Source organism: Ambystoma mexicanum, chromosome 9 (genome assembly GCF_040938575.1).
Source record: "Ambystoma mexicanum isolate Mex_15411 chromosome 9, UKY_AmexF1_1, whole genome shotgun sequence".
NCBI classification, from domain to species: Eukaryota; Metazoa; Chordata; class Amphibia; order Caudata; family Ambystomatidae; genus Ambystoma; species Ambystoma mexicanum.
Genome location: NC_090931.1, coordinates 890,154,675 through 890,174,783, shown reverse-complemented (window position 1 = coordinate 890,174,783; position 20,109 = coordinate 890,154,675). Strand labels below are relative to the sequence as shown.

The window sequence follows — 20,109 nt, the reverse complement described above, 5'->3', positions numbered from 1 at the left end:
TTGCACTTGCCCTTGTGTATGGGAAGTCTGATGGTCAACAGGGGATTTCTCTTTAGAGCAGCCTGATGTTGGGCTTCTGGAACTGAGGGAAAACTGCAAGGTTTTACACCTTGGTACCTCTATGTGGCTCTTTGAGGTCGATGTCTAAACCAATGGAACTGCACTCTGCGCAGACTTTAAATGGAGTGATTTCCATGGGTGGTCCAGAATAGAGTGTATCTTGGAAAAATATGGGTGTGACAGAGGTATTCTAGTGAAACCTAGAAATGCCCCCTCCCCCCACCAACCCATTCTCTCTATGGTAAGCTTGGTTGGCGGTTGGCATCAAGCAGCATCACAAATCTTGCAACTCGTCTCTTCGACTCTTCGAAGCTGAATGGTGAACACTGTTCAGGGTGAACACTGTTCAGGCTTGAAAGGAGTGGCGGAAAGGAATGAAAAGACTAATTTGTTCTGTACTCTAACAAGCGGCCAACTAATGGTGAAAAAAAACATTCTGAAGATGCTGATGCGTGAAGGATCATGGGTACCTCCTGTACAGGTAAGAGAAGGATAGTGTTATAGGAACACCCCTGTCGAAACCCCTTTTGATTCAGAAAAAAAATAAGATGCCATACTCTGAGCCAACCCCTCGATGGTGGCCTATGCAAAGCATGCCAATCTAAGCAGATTCACAAGTCTCATAAATACGTATACGTATTTGGTTGATACAATCCAAATGAGTTGACCAAATATACCATTACCTAATGCAGGCTGTTTTAATCACAGTACACAGATCAGGAAGCACATTCATCTTGTTTTCCCACAATTCTTTAGTTGTCCATTCAGAGTACAGAAACTTCATGAAGGTAAAAATAGGATGAAAATAGATGCTTCACAACCCACATACATCGAAGTTAGTTCGATCCCTTCCCTGGACATTTTGTTTTAACCGAATGTTCAGGCCTCTCGCGGATCAATTCCTTTTGCCACAATGCTTCGTGCCTCCCGATAGCAACTTTCTCATAAGTACTGGCAGAAGCACCCAATTGACACTTGACACAGATTTGCATGTGGCCAAGGTACACACAGTGTTTCAAGTTGATAGGGGCTCCATGCACCTATGTGGGGCCAATTTACAGACAGATGCATTAGAAATAAAGGGCATTTGTATAAGAGCTGCCAGGGGACCAGTGAGTTGTAAGGAACAAAAGGATTGGTGGGCTTTTTGTCAGTCTAATTCAAACCATGTTAGCTAAGTGGAATACAAAACCACACCTTTTCACGAGCTGTGAATACACAGAGCAGTTTGCACACGGGCAAGTACACCCTTTGCAGCTACAAACTGACCAGGTGAGCAGCGAGGACACAAAAGCCAGGTTCCCCCATCTACTGATGGTCCCCATAGAGGGAGAATAATATTTCCTCTGTCTGTTTTCCCACTGTTGCCCTAATCAACATACAACACAGGACATAGATACTTGCCCGATTCATGCAGACAAGCTAATCATCCCTTAACCAGCCAAGGTTTATACAAGTTCATAAAAACACAGGCATGTCAGGTTCTTGCATCTATCAGTAAGACAACGTTGACCTTGTGCTGGAGGAGCTTACCTAGACTTTTCACTGCCAACGACTTCTTAGCTTTCCTATCTAAATCATTATCTGCAAGTGGCTTTGCTTCCTTTCTTCCTAATGCAAAACAGTTGACAAGGAGGCACATGTTAGATGACAGTACATTCTGTGGACCAGCAGAGAGTGCAACAAGAATAACTTACCAGGTTATTGGGCATCTGGCTGATATATGCCAGCCACGTGCCATAGTCGCACCAGTACAACTCCAGCCACATGGTGTATAGCCAAGCAGAACCGAAACCTCTATCATACTCCAAACATGCTCATAGCATGCCAGTCAAACAGCCAAGTAACAGAGCATACCATATGTCAGCCACATGCTTGTATAGGCGCATGCTGTTCCGATATTAAACGTGTGCAACAATTCAGTTTTCATCACAAAAACATTTCTTCACCCAGGTAAAACATCCCAAGTGGTCAGTTTCTCACTGTAGACCTCTAAAGAATGGTTGCGCAACAAATGGCATCCTTTAATAAAGAATCTGTGTGAATAGTGCTCTAAAAAAAAGACACATAAAACATGCAACATTGTAGTGTTACCAGCCTGTTGACATATACCGAAGTGCTACAAGGTTTAAAATGAGGCGATGCATTGACATGAGTAAACTGGAAAATATCTTGACCTGTAATGCGCCTAGTTGCTTGCATAAAGCTAGGTCCACGATCAATGAATATCCTAATAATAAAATAATAAATGTCGCTCCATTAACTCCCACTCACAAAATAAGAGTTTGTCAACTTCCTCACCAAACTAATAAAAAGGTGCCTAGATTTTTAAAGTATACAGAACTAGCCATACCTCCCCAGCGTTGCTCGGGTCTGTAGCTGACATGCACGTGGGGTCTGCTATAGCCTTGGGTATGTTAGTGTGTCCCAACTTCCTATTTTTGAAAAATCACAAATCGATAATCTCCTGAAATCGCCTAGACTGATAGTACAGGGCCAGACCCTGCCCTGTGCTGGGCGAATTTCACACCCCAGACTGGTATGTCGACCTTGGGCCAACATTTCAGCCCACCAACTGTTATGGGGATGGAGCCAACCCCGAACATACACATTTAGATATATAGATATAAAGAGAGCATGGTTTTCATTTTTTTAAAGCTTTTCTTGAACAAAAATCAACACAGTGGAATGCAGCAAATCAAACATTAATAAAGCCACATGAGATGGCTGGCAAAGGAAACAGTTGGCATGAAAAATGCACAAATGGCAAAGCACATTCGTTTACAAATATAATGCTAACAGCACAAACCTTGACAATGGCAAAGCAGTTCTGCTTCTTTGGGCCACGGGGTGGGGGGTGAGGGGGTGTCACAAACTGTAGTTTGAAGCTGATGTAGGAGGTGTTCAACAATAGTCTAACCAGAGCGTCTCCTTAATGACCTCTGTAGATTTCCACATACCCCTAAATAACGCAAACATCTTCCTTAGATGGAGACTTCGAGCCCTACACACATACAAAGACTAAACTACACGGTCATAGTCTCAGAGGAAACAGAGCCTTCAATTATGTGAAACAGCCGATCTGTCAAGATGGCATGTGACCATGGGGCACAATTACACTGCACAAGATGGGATCAACTACAGAAAAAAGTCGGTTGCGTTTAGTCATAGCACAGTCAGTCTAGTGTCTGAACTGTACCAGCGAATACCTTAAGTCAGTCAACTGAAAAAACAGTCACCACTGGCCTGAGACAGGACTTTGAATTCAGCTTTCTGGAGAAGTGTGAACAAAATATTTGACATGGATTGGGGGTAGATATCCCACATCACTGATTCGCTTTGCAAGGAGCCAGCATAGGTTTCTGCCAAACTCTATTGTGAGGTTAATGGTACTTAATTAACTACACACAAATAAATGCAGCAGAATTATTTGCACAATGTCCAAGTACTCACTGGCCACTGCGATTTATATGCATTTAACAATGATCATTGTTTGCTTTGGATGAACAGGGGCACTCTATTGCCACACATCAGAATTGTTCGGGAAGATAGATTTCCTTTTAAGGCTATTTGGGTAGCATTAGATAAATTTGGATCAATGCAGTGCAGAGGTCTGAAAAGTTTAAGAAGCTCTCTGGCCCCTCAGAGCCATTTTACATTCCCTTTTCTGCATGCAAGGAAGATTACTAAGCACAAATCACTTTTAGGACCTCCGATTCAGTTTTGAGTCAGCCTTTGGTTCATTTCCTTTTTTTCTGGTCCCTAGAGAGTTCCAAGGCCCTTGTAGGGTTTAAGCCAAACATTCTTTTGGACGAGAAAAGTATCAGACTGGCAGGAACGGTGAAGAGGGAATGAATGAATGCATGCATGCATGCAAAGGACCAGTTTTGTATTTATCCCTAAACTATGTGGGCGAACCGGTTTCTATCTAGTCACATTCAGACAGATTAAGAAACTAGGAAATGGGGTACGTGAAGGGGCATTAAATGCGAGACGTACACAAGGTTATTGCATTTCCAAGTATAGACATTTTTATTAATTAAAAATGGTTGGAAAAAAGCCTCTCTAGCCCTATTCTAAAGAGGAACTTCCCTATCTAGAAACTAAAGTAATGATCGGTCTGCGTCAGGGTGTCAGTAACTGAAAAGCCATCCTTGTGTCCAAAATAATCTACCTGACCCTCACACTTTTAAACAAACAACGCAAGGTACAAAGAAATGTTTTTAACTTGATGTTGGAAAAAAAGAGTTCAAAACCAAAAGTTTAAGAATGACCCCAACGAAAATATTCCCAAAGGTAAAGACCCTTGGATCCACAGGATGATGCCCTTCCCTTTGATTCTTAAACAGGATGGCATAATGTCTCTTTAGCAAACAGTGTCTTGGTTTCTTTACTGGACTCGAAAGGTTCTTGTTTAACCAAACAGTTCTGTTCAAGCAAAAAGTTCTGTAACAACCTTTCTGTAAGAGTTCTTGTATCTTGGCAGATTACCTGGTATACTCCCCTGCTAGGAATCGTATACAATTTCCAACTGACTGTTTTACTCGCCTGCCAGGACTTCCTATGCATTCCAGTTCTTAGATGTACCACAATAGCATATACCGTGTGCTGCTCGGTATATCTATTTGTGTTCATATTTTTCTCAAACGTACTTGCTCAAACTTCTTCCCCACATTTGCATCTCATGCTTCTCTATTTTATTGGGGTTTTCCTTTATACTTTGTCCTGGCTGCATTCAAACTTTCTTCCTATGGCACCTTGTTTTGGTACTTTGCCTTGGCCGCGTCCAAACAAACGCTGCCTTTGTACTTTGCCTTGGCTGCAATCAAAAAAACTTTGCCTTTGTATATTTTGTGTATTAGCAATCTTGTACCATTAAATCACTTGCTGGTGCGGTTGTCTGAACGCCCCGGGGACCCCAGCTGCTTTGGGCAGACTCACCGGTCTTTGATGTTGCTTGTACACCTGCGTTATGGCTTCTTCTTCTACCTTCCAGGTTGGAACATACAGACAATTTCCAAAAACCCGGCACGGCTCCACAGTCGCACGTCAGCTCTCCTTCTCAGCCCAGGGAGAAGTCTGCTGCCTCGCCGAGCCACTGGATATCCAGGAGCTTCTGCACTGCTCCTGGCATCTCCACTGCTCCTGGCATCTCCACGGCCCTTCTTGCTTGCACACAGCGTTTCTCTTCCTTTCCCAAAGGCCTTCTCTTCCGGTTCCGTTGGTGTGCTTTGCTTACAGGAGCCCCGGCGTGAATGGCAATGTCCTCTTTTGCTGCACTGCTCGCTGGCCCCTCCCTCCCCCATAGTGCTGATGCCATTTTGAAATGTTCCGCTCATTGCAGGTTTGGAAAAACAACTCATGTTGCACTTTGAGCTCCTGTCACTCTGCACAAACTCCATTGTCCTCTTCCTCGTCTCACTACCTGAGTGGTGATGTGAGTTGAAGTCCATAACGTTCTTTGGGATTTGAACTCCTGGATTGTTTTTCTCACGGTTATAACAAAAAGGCACATCAAGAACAAAAAGTGTTGTGTGAGTTGCGAGTGTTTGGGTGAAAGGCGGAGGCCTGACTAGAATGACAATAGGCCATTAAGAACTCTGGTATCAGAGAGTCTACAACATGGGGGAGAAGGGATGGGACACTGGCTCCTCAAATGAAGTTATGACATCTCCCCAGTAGTTATCTCCTCCCATGGGATCCTCCCTCATGAAACCTCCTCCATAGTCAGGATCAGGTAGCGGCTGCGGTCCCCTTGTCACATGGGAGGAGGTCACCGCCGGGGAATCTGTGATAACTCCATTGGACTGGTCACAGGTTACAGTGACTTGCCCAGGATCACTCAATTCGACACATTGAAGAGCCCAGGTTCAGAAACCGGGGATCTAGGTTCCACGCCTGGAATTTCCACTCACAAGCCCCATCTCCTCCCAAAAGAGGGTTTGCCTCAGGGACTACACATCAATTAGGATTCAATTATTGACCCAGATTGTTAAGAAAGCTTTTTATTTTTATCTTTCCTCCCATTCAGATCAATAGAACCCCCAACTTTTTGCTTTGGCTTGAATACTGTTCTAACCTTTTGAGGTACATTAAGTCTTTTGGCTTTACTTCACTTGCTCAAATCATCTTATTTGAGGGCCCTGGTAAGCCGTTATGGTTACCAGTGTGGAAGAACGCAGACAAGAGTCAATAAAATAAACAAAATATTGATATGAGACACAAAAAACAATAAGAGGAGTGGTATGAAAGGCTTATTTTTCAGGCAATAAAAATGTACCCGCACACACCGCATCATGACAATCCAGTTTCCCAAACCCTAGTGCTTATTATTTGCTCTTCCTTCTTAGCAGAATTTCGTTGGAATACTCCTTTCCCGTTTAGTCAGGTAATACTTGTCAATTTTGAACTGAATTGCACATGTGCGCAAGAAGGCTTGGTAACTGCTTTTAGAAACTTGAAGGTCATGTGCCCTAAACACTATAAAAGTCGCAGATCTTTTAGTTGGTTGGTAACAGGTCAGCGGCTAGGAAGCTATCAGTTCGTCTCGCATGAAAATGAATTAAATCCTTCTGCTTAACCATCTCTGAAAATCTTAGAATTCTGATTTTGATGTTCACAGATTGGCGCCGCGAATTGGACCGGTCGCACATCATTGTACAGCACCAGATTGGAAGGCAACCTCCTCTCAAATACCCCAAATACACGACCAGAGAAGGCAATGACTCCTATTAAAAGCCCCAAAGGGTTTACCGGGAAGAGGATGTCAAGGTCTGTAGATGCTGTGCATGCATAAGCCACTCAGGGGAGCCAACTTTAACAGTGCTTAAGCAATAGGAGGATTTGTTTAGCGTGTATGCAAATATGGGCTTGAAATTCTAGGTTGGGTACGGTATTCAAATATTTGTTTTTGCCCGTTTTATTACAGTGGTTCTAGCAGTTGTGCATTTCTACCCGGTTATGTGATCTGTTTTGTACCATAGTACAGCGCAACTGACACCAACTGGCACTAACGACTTAAACAAACCTTAAAGTTGAACAGACGAATTATAAGAGTAGAGTTTTTAGGGCCCTTTAAATTGCAGGTGGACAGCCGTAGAGCGAAACGCAATAGGCAGGGCATTCCACAGTTTGGCAGCCCTCACAGAAAAAGAGTGGCAGCCAATTCTGGCACGACAAAATCTAGGCACAGCGAGAAGAAAGCAATCCTTAGCCCGCAGCAGACGGCTGGGGACATATGGCGGGAACTTCAACTGCAGATACTCTGGTCCAATCGCATGAAAAGCCCTGCCCACAAGACACAGGAATTTAAAAATGCACACGTTTGACCACTGGCAGCCAGCGCACAACACTCAGAACTGGTGAGATGTGATCCCTGAACGAAGAGCCCATAGCAAGCCGGGCAGCTGAGTTCGGTAGAATTTGAAGACGGTGTAACAGATGAACAAGTTACTTACCAACTATAACATACTTTCGATTGGATGTTCCTCCCACGTATTCCTCATCTTAGATATATTCTTACCTTTAGGTTTCGCCGGGGGCGCTCCACTCAAGGCCGCAGCGTCAATGTCCTCAGCGGCATCCGTCGAGCACCAACGTCATCCCCCGTATAAGAGCCTTGAGCGTGCCCGTTGGCTTCAGTTCTGTTTTTTCGTATATTATCGTCTATGGATTTTGATAGTCAATGACATGCCTCTTTTAACCCAAGCCCTAAAAGAGTTTAGAGTGTAATTCACGTAAACTGTACTGAGGGGTTAGGATGGGAGGGTCGATGAGGAATACGTGGGAGGAACACCCAATCAAAAGAACGTTACAGTTGATAAGTAACTTGTTCTTCGAATGGATTGTGTCCTCCCACGTATTCCTCATCTTAGATAGCCTCCCAAAGCAGTTTTGTATTGGAGGTAGGAGTACAGTATCTTTTTCTAATCGTGAACAGAATGTAGTACAGATTTCGCAAACAGACCTCCTTGAGAAGAAGTCGAGTCCAATGCATAATATTTTAGAAAGGTGTGCATAGATGACCATGTGGCTGCTGCACAAATATCTTGCACAGGGACACCCCTTTTTAGTGCTGTTGAAGTTGCTATGCCCCTGGTCGAATGAGCTCTTAGTCCATCAGGTGGTTCTTTTCGCGCCAATCTGTAAGATTATGTTATGGCTAAAATTATCAATCTGGATAATGTTTGTTTAGTTACCGGAAGGCCCAGTTTACGTCCAGTGTATCCCACGAAAAGTTGATCACACTGACAAATTATTGCAAATCTTGAGATGTAAAAACTAAGAGCTCTCCTGGGATCTAGTGTATGAAGTCGCTCCTCTTTCTTGCTTGCATGAGGAGGAGGGTAAAACGTAGGTAAAGATATTTTCTGTGACAGTTGAAAATCCGAAACAATCTTTGGCAAAAAAGAAGGTTAACCCTAAGGACTTTGTCCTTATAAAATATGGTGTGAGGAGGACCGCTCGAAAGCACCTGCAACTCACTTACCCTTCGGGCTGTTGTCAATGCTACAAGGAGTATTGTTTTCAACGTAAGGAGCCTTAGTGGACAAGAATGCAAAGGCTCAAATGGAACACATGTGAGAAATTTTAGAACCAAGTTTAGATCCCACACTGGAACCTGGAAAGGTATGGGGGGAAAAACATTATTTAAACCTTTTAGGAATTGAATTATCAAGGGTATTTTAAAGTAAGATTCTTCTTCGGAAGAGCGCTTAAAGATGGATAGCGCTGCTAAGTATCCCTTTATCGTCCCAACCTGGAGCCCCAGATTTGCTAAATGTAACAGAAAAGATAAAATTGTGGGGATATTACATTGAAATGGGTCTTCACCATTCTTTTCTCTACACCAGCTACTGAACTTGTTCCAACAACACCGATAAAGAGATTTGGTTGCTGGCCTTCTAGCCGAAAGCAAAATCTCCATCACGTCATCCGGAAGATCCCAATACTTGTAGCTCAGCCTTTCAGAAGCCATGCGTGAAGGTTGAGTGTGTTGACCTCCGGATGGAGAACATGGCCTTCCTGTCGCGAGAGAAGACCCTCTCTTCTTGGAAGATGTATTGGAGGGCAGAGGGACATGTTGGGAAGCTCCGGGTGCCACGTTCTCCTGGCCCAATCTGGGGCAATTAGGATCATGGTTTTCCCGACCTTCCTCAACCTCCTGATTACTTGAGGGATCACAGGGATTGAAGGAAATGCATACAGAAGTGGAAACTCCCATTCCACCACGAACGCGTCCCCTAGAGCTCCTCTCGGGGGAAATTCCCTTGAGCAGTACAGTTCGCACTTCCGGTTGGCCCCGGTCGCGAACAGATCCACTTGAGGGGTTCCCCAAAGGGCGAAGATCTCTTGAATGACTTCCTGAGCCATCTCCCACTCATGAGAGACTGTGCTCTGCCTGCTCAGAGCGTCCACTGTTGTGTTTTGCTATCCGGCTAGATGAATTGCTGATGGAGAGATCCCTTCTTGTATTGCCCAGAACCAGAGTTCCATCGCCTCTCTGCACAATGGTAGTGACCCCACTCCTCTCTTGTTGAGGTAGTACATGGCCACTGTGTTGTCCGTCATTATCAGAACATTCTTTCCCCGTACAGAGGGCAGGAAGGCCTTCAGCACTAGTCTGATTGCCCTCAGCTCCAAAAGATTGATGTGTAGTTTGGACTCCGATGGAGACCAACGTCCGCTGATTATCAGATCGTTGATATGGGCTCCCCACCCCGCAAGTGAGGCGTCCGTCACTACTGTTATCTCCGGCCATGGCTGCCAAAAAGATTCTCCTCTGAGGATAGGATGTCTGCAAGCCCACCATTGTAGATCCTGTGCTACTTGGGCTGGGACCTGCAGTAGATCTGACATTTCCCCTGAGAATTGGGACCATTGAGTTCCGAGAGCCCATTGAAGAGATCTCATTCTCAATCTGGCTTCTGGCACCAGAAAAATGCAGGATGCCATCAGACCGAACAACCTGAGAAAATCGAAGGCCAGAAGATGCTGGGCATTCTGGAATTTTGATACCATCTGCAGAATCTGCTGAGCTCTCTCTTCGGGAGGCGAGGCTTTGCCTGAACAGGTATCTAGGACTGCTCCTATAAACCGGAGCTTCTGTGATGGTATCATGTTTGACTTTTTTAAATTCAGAGAAAAACCTAGTTTGTGAAGGAAGTGACAAGTCTTGGACAGGTGATCCAGGGCTTGTTCTGGAGAACGTGCTCTTATCATCCAATCGTCCAGATAGGGGTAGACATGAATCCCCCCTCTCCTGAGACTCGCTGTCACCACCGCCATCAACTTGGTGAAAACTCTTGGGGCAGAGGTCAACCCGAATGGCAGAACTCGAAACTGATAGTGAGAATTGCCAATCGCAAACCTCAGGTACTTTCTGTGCTTGAGATGGATTGGCACATGAAAGTAAGCATCCTGAAGGTCCAATGATACTAACCAGTCCTGGAGTTGGAGAGCCTGAAAGATCTGAGAAAGTGTGACCATCTTGAATTTGTCCTTCCTTAGGAACTTGTTCAAGTTTCTCAAGTCCAAGATGGGTCTCAGTCCTCCATCTTTCTTTGGAATAAGGAAGTATGGGGAATACCAATCCTTGTTCCTCTCCGTTACAGGTACATGTTCTATTGCACCTTTCTGTAGTGGGTTAAAACTTCCTGCAACAGGAGCGGATCCGGATGCTTGGCAGAGTTGTATTCGAGGATGATTCTGAGGTTTCTTTAGAAAAGGAAGGCAGTAACCTTGGGATACTGTTTCCAGTGCCCAAGCATCTGAAGTAATGCCTCGCCATTCTTCTAGATGCTGTGAGATTCTGCCTCCCACCGGGGTCTTGTGGGTCAAAACCTCAGAGTGGTTTTGCGGCAGCTGCAGCAGCGGCTGATGGTACAGATGCCGTTGCTATGGCTGATCAAGCACCTTTTCCTCGTCCCCGAGGAAATTTTCTTTGACCTCTCCGATTGGCCTGCCCTCTTCCTCTTCCAATTGAGGAATAATAGCGAAAAGGACGACCCCTCCAGGAAGATGAGCCTGTGTAGGGGCGTTGCTGAGGTTGTCTTATAGCGGCACAGAGATTTTGCCACCGCTTTGGAGGTCTGTAGCTTCTCCAAACTTTCATCTGCCTTGCTACCGAACAACCTCGAGCCATCAAAGGGCATATTAAGAAGTCTGGATTGCACATCAGGAGCAAAACCAGACTTTCTTAGCCACGCAAATCTACGTAGCACTGTGCTAGTCACCATGGACCTGCTGATACTGTCAGCTGTGTCCAATCCTGATTGAAGGCATTCTCCCGAAGCCTCCTTTCCATTCCTTATAATAGCTAGAAAGCCATCACATTCTTCACCTTCTGGGATGTGTTCAGCTGCCGCCGACATGCAGTCCCACAGGGTATATGTGAACCTTGCCAAGGTACAGGTTACATTAGTAGACTTCAAAGCCATACTGCCAGATGTGAAAATTTTCCTAGACCATGCATCCACCTTTTTATCGTCCCTATCTGGAGCGATTGTAGGGTATGCCGCATTCTTTGTGGAAGTGGCTGCCTGTACTACTAAGCTTTCTGGAGTTGGATGTTTGCTGAGGTATTCCAGATCAGATGTACAAGGTCTCTATTTTGCCACAAACTTTCTATTTACTGCCCCTATGGCTTCAGGATGTTCCCATGCAGAACTAACCCTTCTTTTTAAGGCAATATGAAATGGTAGAATGGGGTCTTGTTGGGGTTTTCCAGATAATATATCCGTCATGTCATCATCATGACTGACTGGTGAACTCCTTCCCCAACCCATACATTCTGTAACTCTGCTCATGAGTCTTCTATAACTCGTATCAACCTGTTCCGATGGGTCTGGTTTGTCAAATTCATACTCTGGAGAAGTATCCAGGCCACTTGCTGTTTGCAAACATTCTTGCAGATCTCGAATTCTAGATTGAGGATTAATTCCTCTGGGACAGATCTTGTGCCAAATGTAACACCAGCAGAGGTTACTTCCTCCTCTTCTGATAAGTCTCCCTCATAGATGGATGACATAGTCCTGAAAAAATCATGTCAACTCTCAGGATGAAAAACCTTTTCAGGCATTACAGGTCTTTACTTTATTAAAGGTTTGGGCGTCGACAAAAGCGTCAATGGCGCCGAAGTTTTAATCACTTCCTTCGACATCGTCGAAGGAACTTTCGACGACCTTGATGTAATCGTCGAGGAAGCTGTGGAAACCGTCGAAGGAGCTTTCCTGGTCTTCGAGCGCGAGCTCGACGTAGTCTCCTTCGAGGGAGTTGTCGACTCGAGGAGCTTCGAAGTCTTCGACGGCGTTGATGTCGACTTCGATGGCGTATAATCTTTCGAAGCCATTTTATTTCCCTCTTCCTTCGATTTATGCACTGAAGGATCTGACTTACGAGGTGATCGAGAAGAGTCTCTCGATGACGTTCAATGTCTTTATCAGCCTTTCTTGTTTTGGACCTTCCTCTGTCACTTTTCTTGTGAGCAGGAGCATGGTCTTCTTTAGCTATTTTTGAGGGGGTCTGGGCCGCGTTCTCAAAAATGTTTTGCATGGAAACTCAAAAAGATTCCCATTTTCTCGGAGAGTCATGTTTAGATGGACATGTGATAACCTCTTCCGAAGATGTCGAAGAGGATGAGGGAGATCGATGCCGTCTCTTCTTAGCCTTCTTAGAAAACAAAGAAGAAGACTTCCTCGATCTACTTCTCGAATGATGTTTTTTATGATATGACTTCGAAGACTCGTCCGAGTCTCTCTTTTTTAAAGTGGACTTCGAAACACCCTCCCCCATCGCCAGTTTACCTCTACGCTCTTTTAGGGCTTTGTGGGTCATCGACTGGCACGAACCACAGTCTTCCGTACGGTGGTCGGGACCGAGGCACCATAGACAGTTCTTATGTGGATCCGTCAGGGACATTTTCTTTCCACATTTTAGGCATTTTTTAAAGCCTGTCTTTAGTGTGGAAGGGTCAAAGACAGCGACATTGCTTTTTCTCACAAAATACTGAAGCGCCGTTTTCACTCGGTCCGAATCGAAGCTAACGGAAAAACGGAACTGAAGCCAACGGGCGCGCTCGAGGCTCTTATACAGGGGATCACGTCGGTGCTCGACGGATGCCGCCGAGGGACATTGACGCCGTGGCCTAGAGTGGAGCGCCCCCTGCTGGAGAGAGAAAATTTCCAAAGCGAAACCTAAAGGTAAGGATATATCTAAAATGAGGAATACGTGGGAGGACACAATCCATTCGAAAGTCAGGTTACGCAAGATAAAGGGATTTGCAATAATCAATTCAGCTAAGGACCAGGGCTGCAACCACCAGAGCCCAAAGATAGGAAGGGATAAACTGCTATACCTTTCTAAGAATCTTCAGCTGAAAATGACCAGCCTGACAAACTGAGCTGATCTGAGAAGACAGACAGAGAGGCTGACAGTTTAAAACCCAGATTCTTAACCACAGGGACAGCAGCAGAAAAAGAACCAAAAGCGGGAGGCCACAAAAACAGGGTGCAGGGGGAAGTGACAGAAGCAGAGCCAACAACCATGACGCCAGACTTCTTCCTATTCAGTTTAAGCCAGATGTCGCTCATCCAGCTCCCCCCAGCCTGCAGGCAGTCTCTCAGCTGAGTGGCATGGGCAAGATGGAGAAGGTCCAGCCGAACAAAAATCTGAGCATCATCAGCATAAAAGTAGCATCTACAGCCATGGGAACGGATAAGAGCAACCAGGGGTTGGATGTAAATGTTAAACAGGGTAGGGGAAAGAGCAGAACCCTGAGGAACCCCACATACCAATGCAGAGACAGCAGAAAGAAAAGGCTGCAAAGAAAGCAGCTGCTAGCGGTCAGAAAGAAAGGAATGAAACCATAAGAGAACAGAACCAGAGACCCCAGCAGCGGAAAGACGGCTGATCAGGATGGCGTCGTCAACAGTATCAAAAGCGGCAGAAAGATCCAACAGGATCAGTGCCACCACACCACCCTGATCAGAAATCAGCATCAGGTCATCAAGCACCGAGACCAGAACAGTCTCGGTACGTCGCCCACGTCTAAATCCCAACTGACAGGCATCAAACTAAGACATATCTTCACAGAACTGACCAAGCAAAAGTGAAAAATAATGATTCTAGCAACTTCATAAATAATGGGCGAAGCGATATTGGACGAAGATTAGCAGGAACCTAAGGATCGAGAGAAGGTTTCTTGAGCAAAGCGATCACCGTTGCACATTTAAGTGCGGGAGGAATAGTCCCAGTAGAGCAAGAATGATTAAATGCAGTTGTAACATTAGAGATAATCAGAGGCAAAATCGCTTTCACTATTCTCAGGGGGATGAAAGATCTGACAAAATACTGGTAGTGGTATCTTAATTAGGCTGGGCTGGTAATAAACCCTACAGGTTATATGAATCTGGATGGGTTTGAATGTATTCAGGTTCTGTTTAAGTCCAGGCACTTATAGGAGGCCTGTCTTGTTATTGTACTTCTGTTTACATACAGAATTGATAAAACTGGAAAAAGAAAAATAAGAGGATCTAGCAGAATAATAATGCCCAGCACTTAAATAGGGAGAGGTGGATGCTTTCAGGTTCAGAATCACTCCATGGAGTCTCTGATAAATCCTCCTCCCTTCTCAGGATCGTGAACTCAAGGTTAATTCCTAATCTTGTAGGGGATAAGCTTATTAGCACATTTCATAAAGCAGCTTTCTTACACATACACACAGATATGGACAAAACTGATATTAGATGTATACAGAAACTTGCATATAAAGAAAAACAAGAATTATTGAAACTGTCAGTGGATATTGACAAAGAAGCTGATAAAAGTGAAAACACTTATGAACGAGGACAATATCCAGCAAGGATTAACCCTGTTACACATTAGGACCTTTTAGAAATCGAAATGATTAAATACCAGTAATACAAAAATAAAACAAATTAAAAAAGAAATATAGCACATTTGATGGAAATTCCATCCTGGGAGAAAAGAAAAGAATGAATTACTAAAGGATACAGATTAGGCTTTTTAAACGAATGAGAAAATGTTCCTAACTATTGAACATCCAGCGATTGTTACAATTTATTTCCTACCCAAAATGTATAAACTATTTGAAAAATGTTCACGAGTAAGATCCATCATCAGTTGAATTGGATGGGTAACTGAAAATCTCTAAATATATTGACAAGGTTATCAGGCCAAAAATATACCAATTGGAATCATATGTGAGAGATTCAATGCACATTCTCCAGATATTGAGAGAAATTAAATGGCAGGAACAAGACATACTTGTGACAATTGATGGCAAAGCATTATATACCACAATAGAACAGAAGTTAGTTCTAGAAACAATTGACAATTTATTTGGCGACAGCTCTGCCTCTTAGCTGTTACATTTTGAAATTCTCAAAGAATATTTATGATTTCCACTAGACAATAATATTGTTCTTTTTAATGGAATGCACTTTAAACAAGACAAGGAGACTGATGGGTGTGTGTTTTGCATCTGTCATCACTAACCTATTAATGTGCTATTTTGAGCATACACAGGTTGGAAAACATAAGGGACTTGACAATCACCCAAAGGTTTGGGGGGATTGCTGGGTGTGTGTGCGTGTCTATATATACTACTTTAATTACAGTTTGTCAAAGAATTGCTGCCTATGAATCGGATTGTTACATTATGCACTAGACACTTTATCGGTTATTGCATTTTTGCCCTATGCATAAAGTACCTTGCAAATGGGTTACTATGCACAAGATGCTTTAGTATATGTGGTGAAACCATATCTGTGCTTATGAGGATGTTGCATTATGTATTGGGCATTTCATTGATTAATAGATTGCAGTATTATGTATTACACATTTTACCAGCAAAGCACTCTGATGGTTTACCATGTATTTTATGAGAGTGTGCGAGGTAGCAATCTTGCTGATTTTAAGATATTGTATCATGTACCAGATATATTATTGGTTGCAACATTATGCACAAAGTACCTTATCACAATCATGATTATGCGTACCAATATGTTGAATCATGCACTAGGTCTTTTATTGGTTGATATACTGCTATACCATGCACTAGATATTTTACTAGCAAAGTATTCTGTAAATGATCTATTATACACTTTATGATGGTGTGTGAAGTAGCAGCTTTGCTAATATTTAAAAACCAGATCATGCGTTAGACACTTTATTGGCGTTACTTTGTGCACTAAGCATTTTATTATGTATTGAAAGTGTCCAATTGCAGGTGTCGCATCTAAAACAACACTATTGTGAATTCAATGCATTGTATACAACATAAGCATAATGATACTAATCTGGCACGAAGTACCTCTTTCAAAGTTGCTAAGCAATCGATTGCATGTAATATCTGCAACAGAACTCGCCTATGTATTTAATGCAAAGTATGCAACATACACATAATGCTACAGAGACGGTCCAGACCTAAATCACAAAAATCTGAGCAACTAAAGGAAAAACATGCATGGATGGTTTAGCGGCTACATATTTTTTACTAATGTTTGAAACAAAGTTTCATATTTTGGTATAATCGAATGCTGTGATTCCTTGGATCCATAACGTGTTAAAACACAGGAGTGCTGATCGCTGCAACATCAAATTTCATTTTTAACGTTGAACTGAATTATATATGATACATATGATACATTACTATTTCTGATGCTTGTATCTGCTTAGATTCAAATGCTGTGCATAGGTCGACATCTAGTGGAAGCTGCAGATGGGAGTAATTTCTTACCTGTAACTTCATTTCTCCAGCGTTGGTATCTTTCATGGATTCACATGCTGTGAATATTCCACGTCGTCAGGCTGGGAACCTCGGTCATTTTAACTTAGCGTTTTCCTATGGAAAACTTTGTCACTTCATTGTCCTATCAACATCCTTTTTGGGTGCTTTAGCCACCACCAATAGGACGTAGGGTATAAATAGCCCCACCCTCGCGGCTTCCCTTCAGATATTAACCTCCAAAGTAGAGGCAACCCGAACCAGGTTTGCATGCAGGGGCGGCCGGCGGGCGCATGTGAATCAATGAAAGATACCAATGCTGGAGAAATGGAGGTACAGGTAAGAAACTACTCCCTTCTCCAGCATTGGATCTTTCATGGATTCACATGCTGTGAATAGATTACATAGCAGTATCCATCATGCATGGCAGAGTGCAAATGCAAACCAATATAGAAGCAGAATCACATACATGAGACAAAGAAACCCATCCAGTGATCAATTTCAAACAAATACTCTGAAGTTGCGGGGTTTACCTTATTGAAACAGGCTTTGCAGGACCGCCCATCCCACCTGCACATCCTCACCATGCTGCTTCTCCAGACTAATGTCGAGTAAAGGTATGCAGCACCGCCCAGGAGGCCGCCTGGCAAATGTCCACCAGTGGAATCCCCGACCATAATGTCGCCAAAGCCGTAGCCCTCGTCGAGTGTGCCCTCGGATTCCTCCCCAAAGGCTTCCCATCTTTAGTGTGGCAGAATGAGATAGCAGATGACACCCAACGAGAAAGTCCTTGCTTGGAGGTTGCCTGTCCCTTGACGGACGGTCCTTAAGCCACAAACAGCTGTTTAGAAAGTCTGAACTCCTGAGTACGATTCAAATAAAATTTCAACGCCCTCTTCACATCCAGCGAATGCAAAGCCCGCTCTGCAGGCGTAGGGGCTGAAGCAAAGAATGAGGGCAACACACTAGAAAAGAGTTTGTGAAGTGTTGTTGCCACTTTTGGGATAAAGTGCGGATTAGTAGCCAACTATCCAACACCACCTTGTCCTTGAAGAACCTCAAGTATGGAGGATCCACAATCAAAGCTTGCAACTCGGACATCCTTCTGGCCGAAGTAATGGCCACCAGAAAAGCCACCTTCCAAGACAAAAACTGCAACGGCGTGGACGACATTGGTTCAAACGGAGGCGTCATCAGACCTGACAGAACCACATTAAAGCTCCACACCGGCGGAAACCTCTTTACTGGAGGAAAGGTCCGAAACAACCCCTTCAACAAATGCTTGATGAGACGATCACTAAACAGAGGCGCTGCATGCCGCTTCCGAGTGAATCTAGAAATTGCTGCCAAGTGCACCTTTATGGAGGAGAACGCCAGACTCTTTTCTGCCAACTGCAACAAGTATGGCAGAACTTGCTCCGGTGAAACGTTCAAAGGGTCTACCCCAGGCTGGCCCTTACACCACACACAAAACCTTTTCCATTTACACGCATAGAAGACATTCATGGACGAAGCTCTTGCCGCGCCTCCAAAATGCGCCGACAGTCACCAGAAAGCTTTAGCAGGCCAAACTCGGAGAAGTCAGGAGCCAAGCCGTCAGGCTTAGAAATCCCAGATCGTGGTGCCAGACAGCGCCCTTGTCCTCAGACAGAAGGTCCGGCGTCACTGCCAATCAAATCGGCTCCGCCACGGACAGATGAATGAGAGCCGAGATCCACGGCTGCCTGGCCCAGAACGGAGCCACCAGAATCACACAGAATGGCTATCTCCGAATCCACTGGAGAGTCTGTCGAATGAGCGGAAACGGAGGAAATGCATAAGCGAACTCGTCTGTCCACGGGAACGAGAACACATCCCATAGAGACTCGGGATGAGCCCACCTGCTGGCAAACTCCTTGCACTGCTTGTTCTCCCTCTCTGCGAAGAGATCCAATGAAGGACGGCCCCATTTGCGGAAGCTGCCACTCATGGAGCTGACTTACATCCCTGTTAAGCGCATCTGCCTCCACATTCAACACTCCCGGCAGATTAAACGCCACGATGTCGTGCAACAGAGCCCAATGCCACAGTTCTTGTGCTTCTTTCAACAGCACCTTGCAATGCGTGCCCCCCTGTTTCCTGAGATAAAACATTGTGGTGGTATTGGCCGTCAACACCCTCACCACTGAACCGCGTATGCGCGGCAGAACAGATTACAGGTCCCAATGTATCACTCTCAACTCAAGCACACTGATGTGGAACTGCGACCACCAGAGACCACAGGCAATGGACCTGCGAGTCCTCGAGATGCGCCCCCCATCCTGTCAGAGGCATTTGTCACAATTGTAAAGTGGAACTCCGGTTCCAACAACAGCCGGAGCTTCAGAACCCTCTCGCCCAAGGGCCTCACAAGAGCTAGCTGAGTCTGAAACTCTGCCCCCAGAAAAACCAAGTCCTTGGAAGGCGACAGAGAGGACTTCTCGAAGTTCACAGCGAAGCCTAGGCATTGCAACAGCTGCATGGTAGCGCCAAAACTTTCCTGCGCCTCCCCCAGCGACGAACCACGTACCAGCCAGTCGTCCAGGTATGGGTAGATGTGATGACCTTCCCGTTGGAGCCATGCCACACCGGCGCCAGACATTTTGTAAACGTCCTGGGGGGCGACTTTAAACCGAACGGGGGCCCTCGAAACCGGTAATGGTCTTCTCCTACAACAAACCGCAGAAACTTGCGGTGCCGTCGACGCATAGGAATGTGGAAATATGCGTCCTGTAAATCCAACGAGGCCAGAAACTCGCCCGGCTGTACAGATCGAATGACTTCCTGAAGCGTGAGCATCTTGAACTTCAGGCGTTGCGGAGTCTTGTTCAACGCCCGAAGATCCAGAATGGGTCACCACTTGCCATTGGGTTTCTTTACCACAAAGTAACAGGAATAAACCTCTTGGCCTTTCTCGGCCACCAAAGCCCCTTTCTGTAGCATAAGTACAACCGTAGGATGTGAAGGTGAGGTTTCACGGTATACACTGGAGGAATGGGGACCGGGGAACACTTGAACTCCAGCGAGTGGCCCAGACGCACTGCATCCAACACCCAACGGTCTGACCACCATACATCCACGCGCAGTGCTACCCTGCCCCCAGCAGATTTCCCTGATGAGTCATTGCTGTGGCCTAGCTTGTCTTCCCTTGGAGAAAGAGGCCTGTCCACCTTTTTTCCTGGAGGCCTGAAAGTCCCAACTCTTCTGCGTCGACTGCGCCAACCTCCTATACCCCTGGGAGGAGTAACCAGACCGACCATAACCCCGGTCTCTGGAGGATGTAA

At 44.9% G+C, this 20,109-nt stretch overlaps 1 protein-coding gene across 4 annotated transcripts in view; it reads right to left on the bottom strand.

The window, feature by feature from the left end:
* Positions 1-20,109, bottom strand: part of TRAF3IP1 (TRAF3 interacting protein 1) — a 1,297,461-nt gene that overhangs the window by 655,636 nt on the left and 621,716 nt on the right. For 2 of the 4 annotated variants that reach the window (XM_069616012.1, XM_069616013.1), the window contains exon 8: positions 1,594-1,671. The exons of the other annotated variants lie outside the window; for them this stretch is intronic. In XM_069616012.1, coding sequence (XP_069472113.1) covers positions 1,594-1,671 — 78 coding nt within the window. The remainder of the gene's footprint in view (positions 1-1,593; positions 1,672-20,109) is intronic. 4 annotated transcript variants of the gene reach the window in all.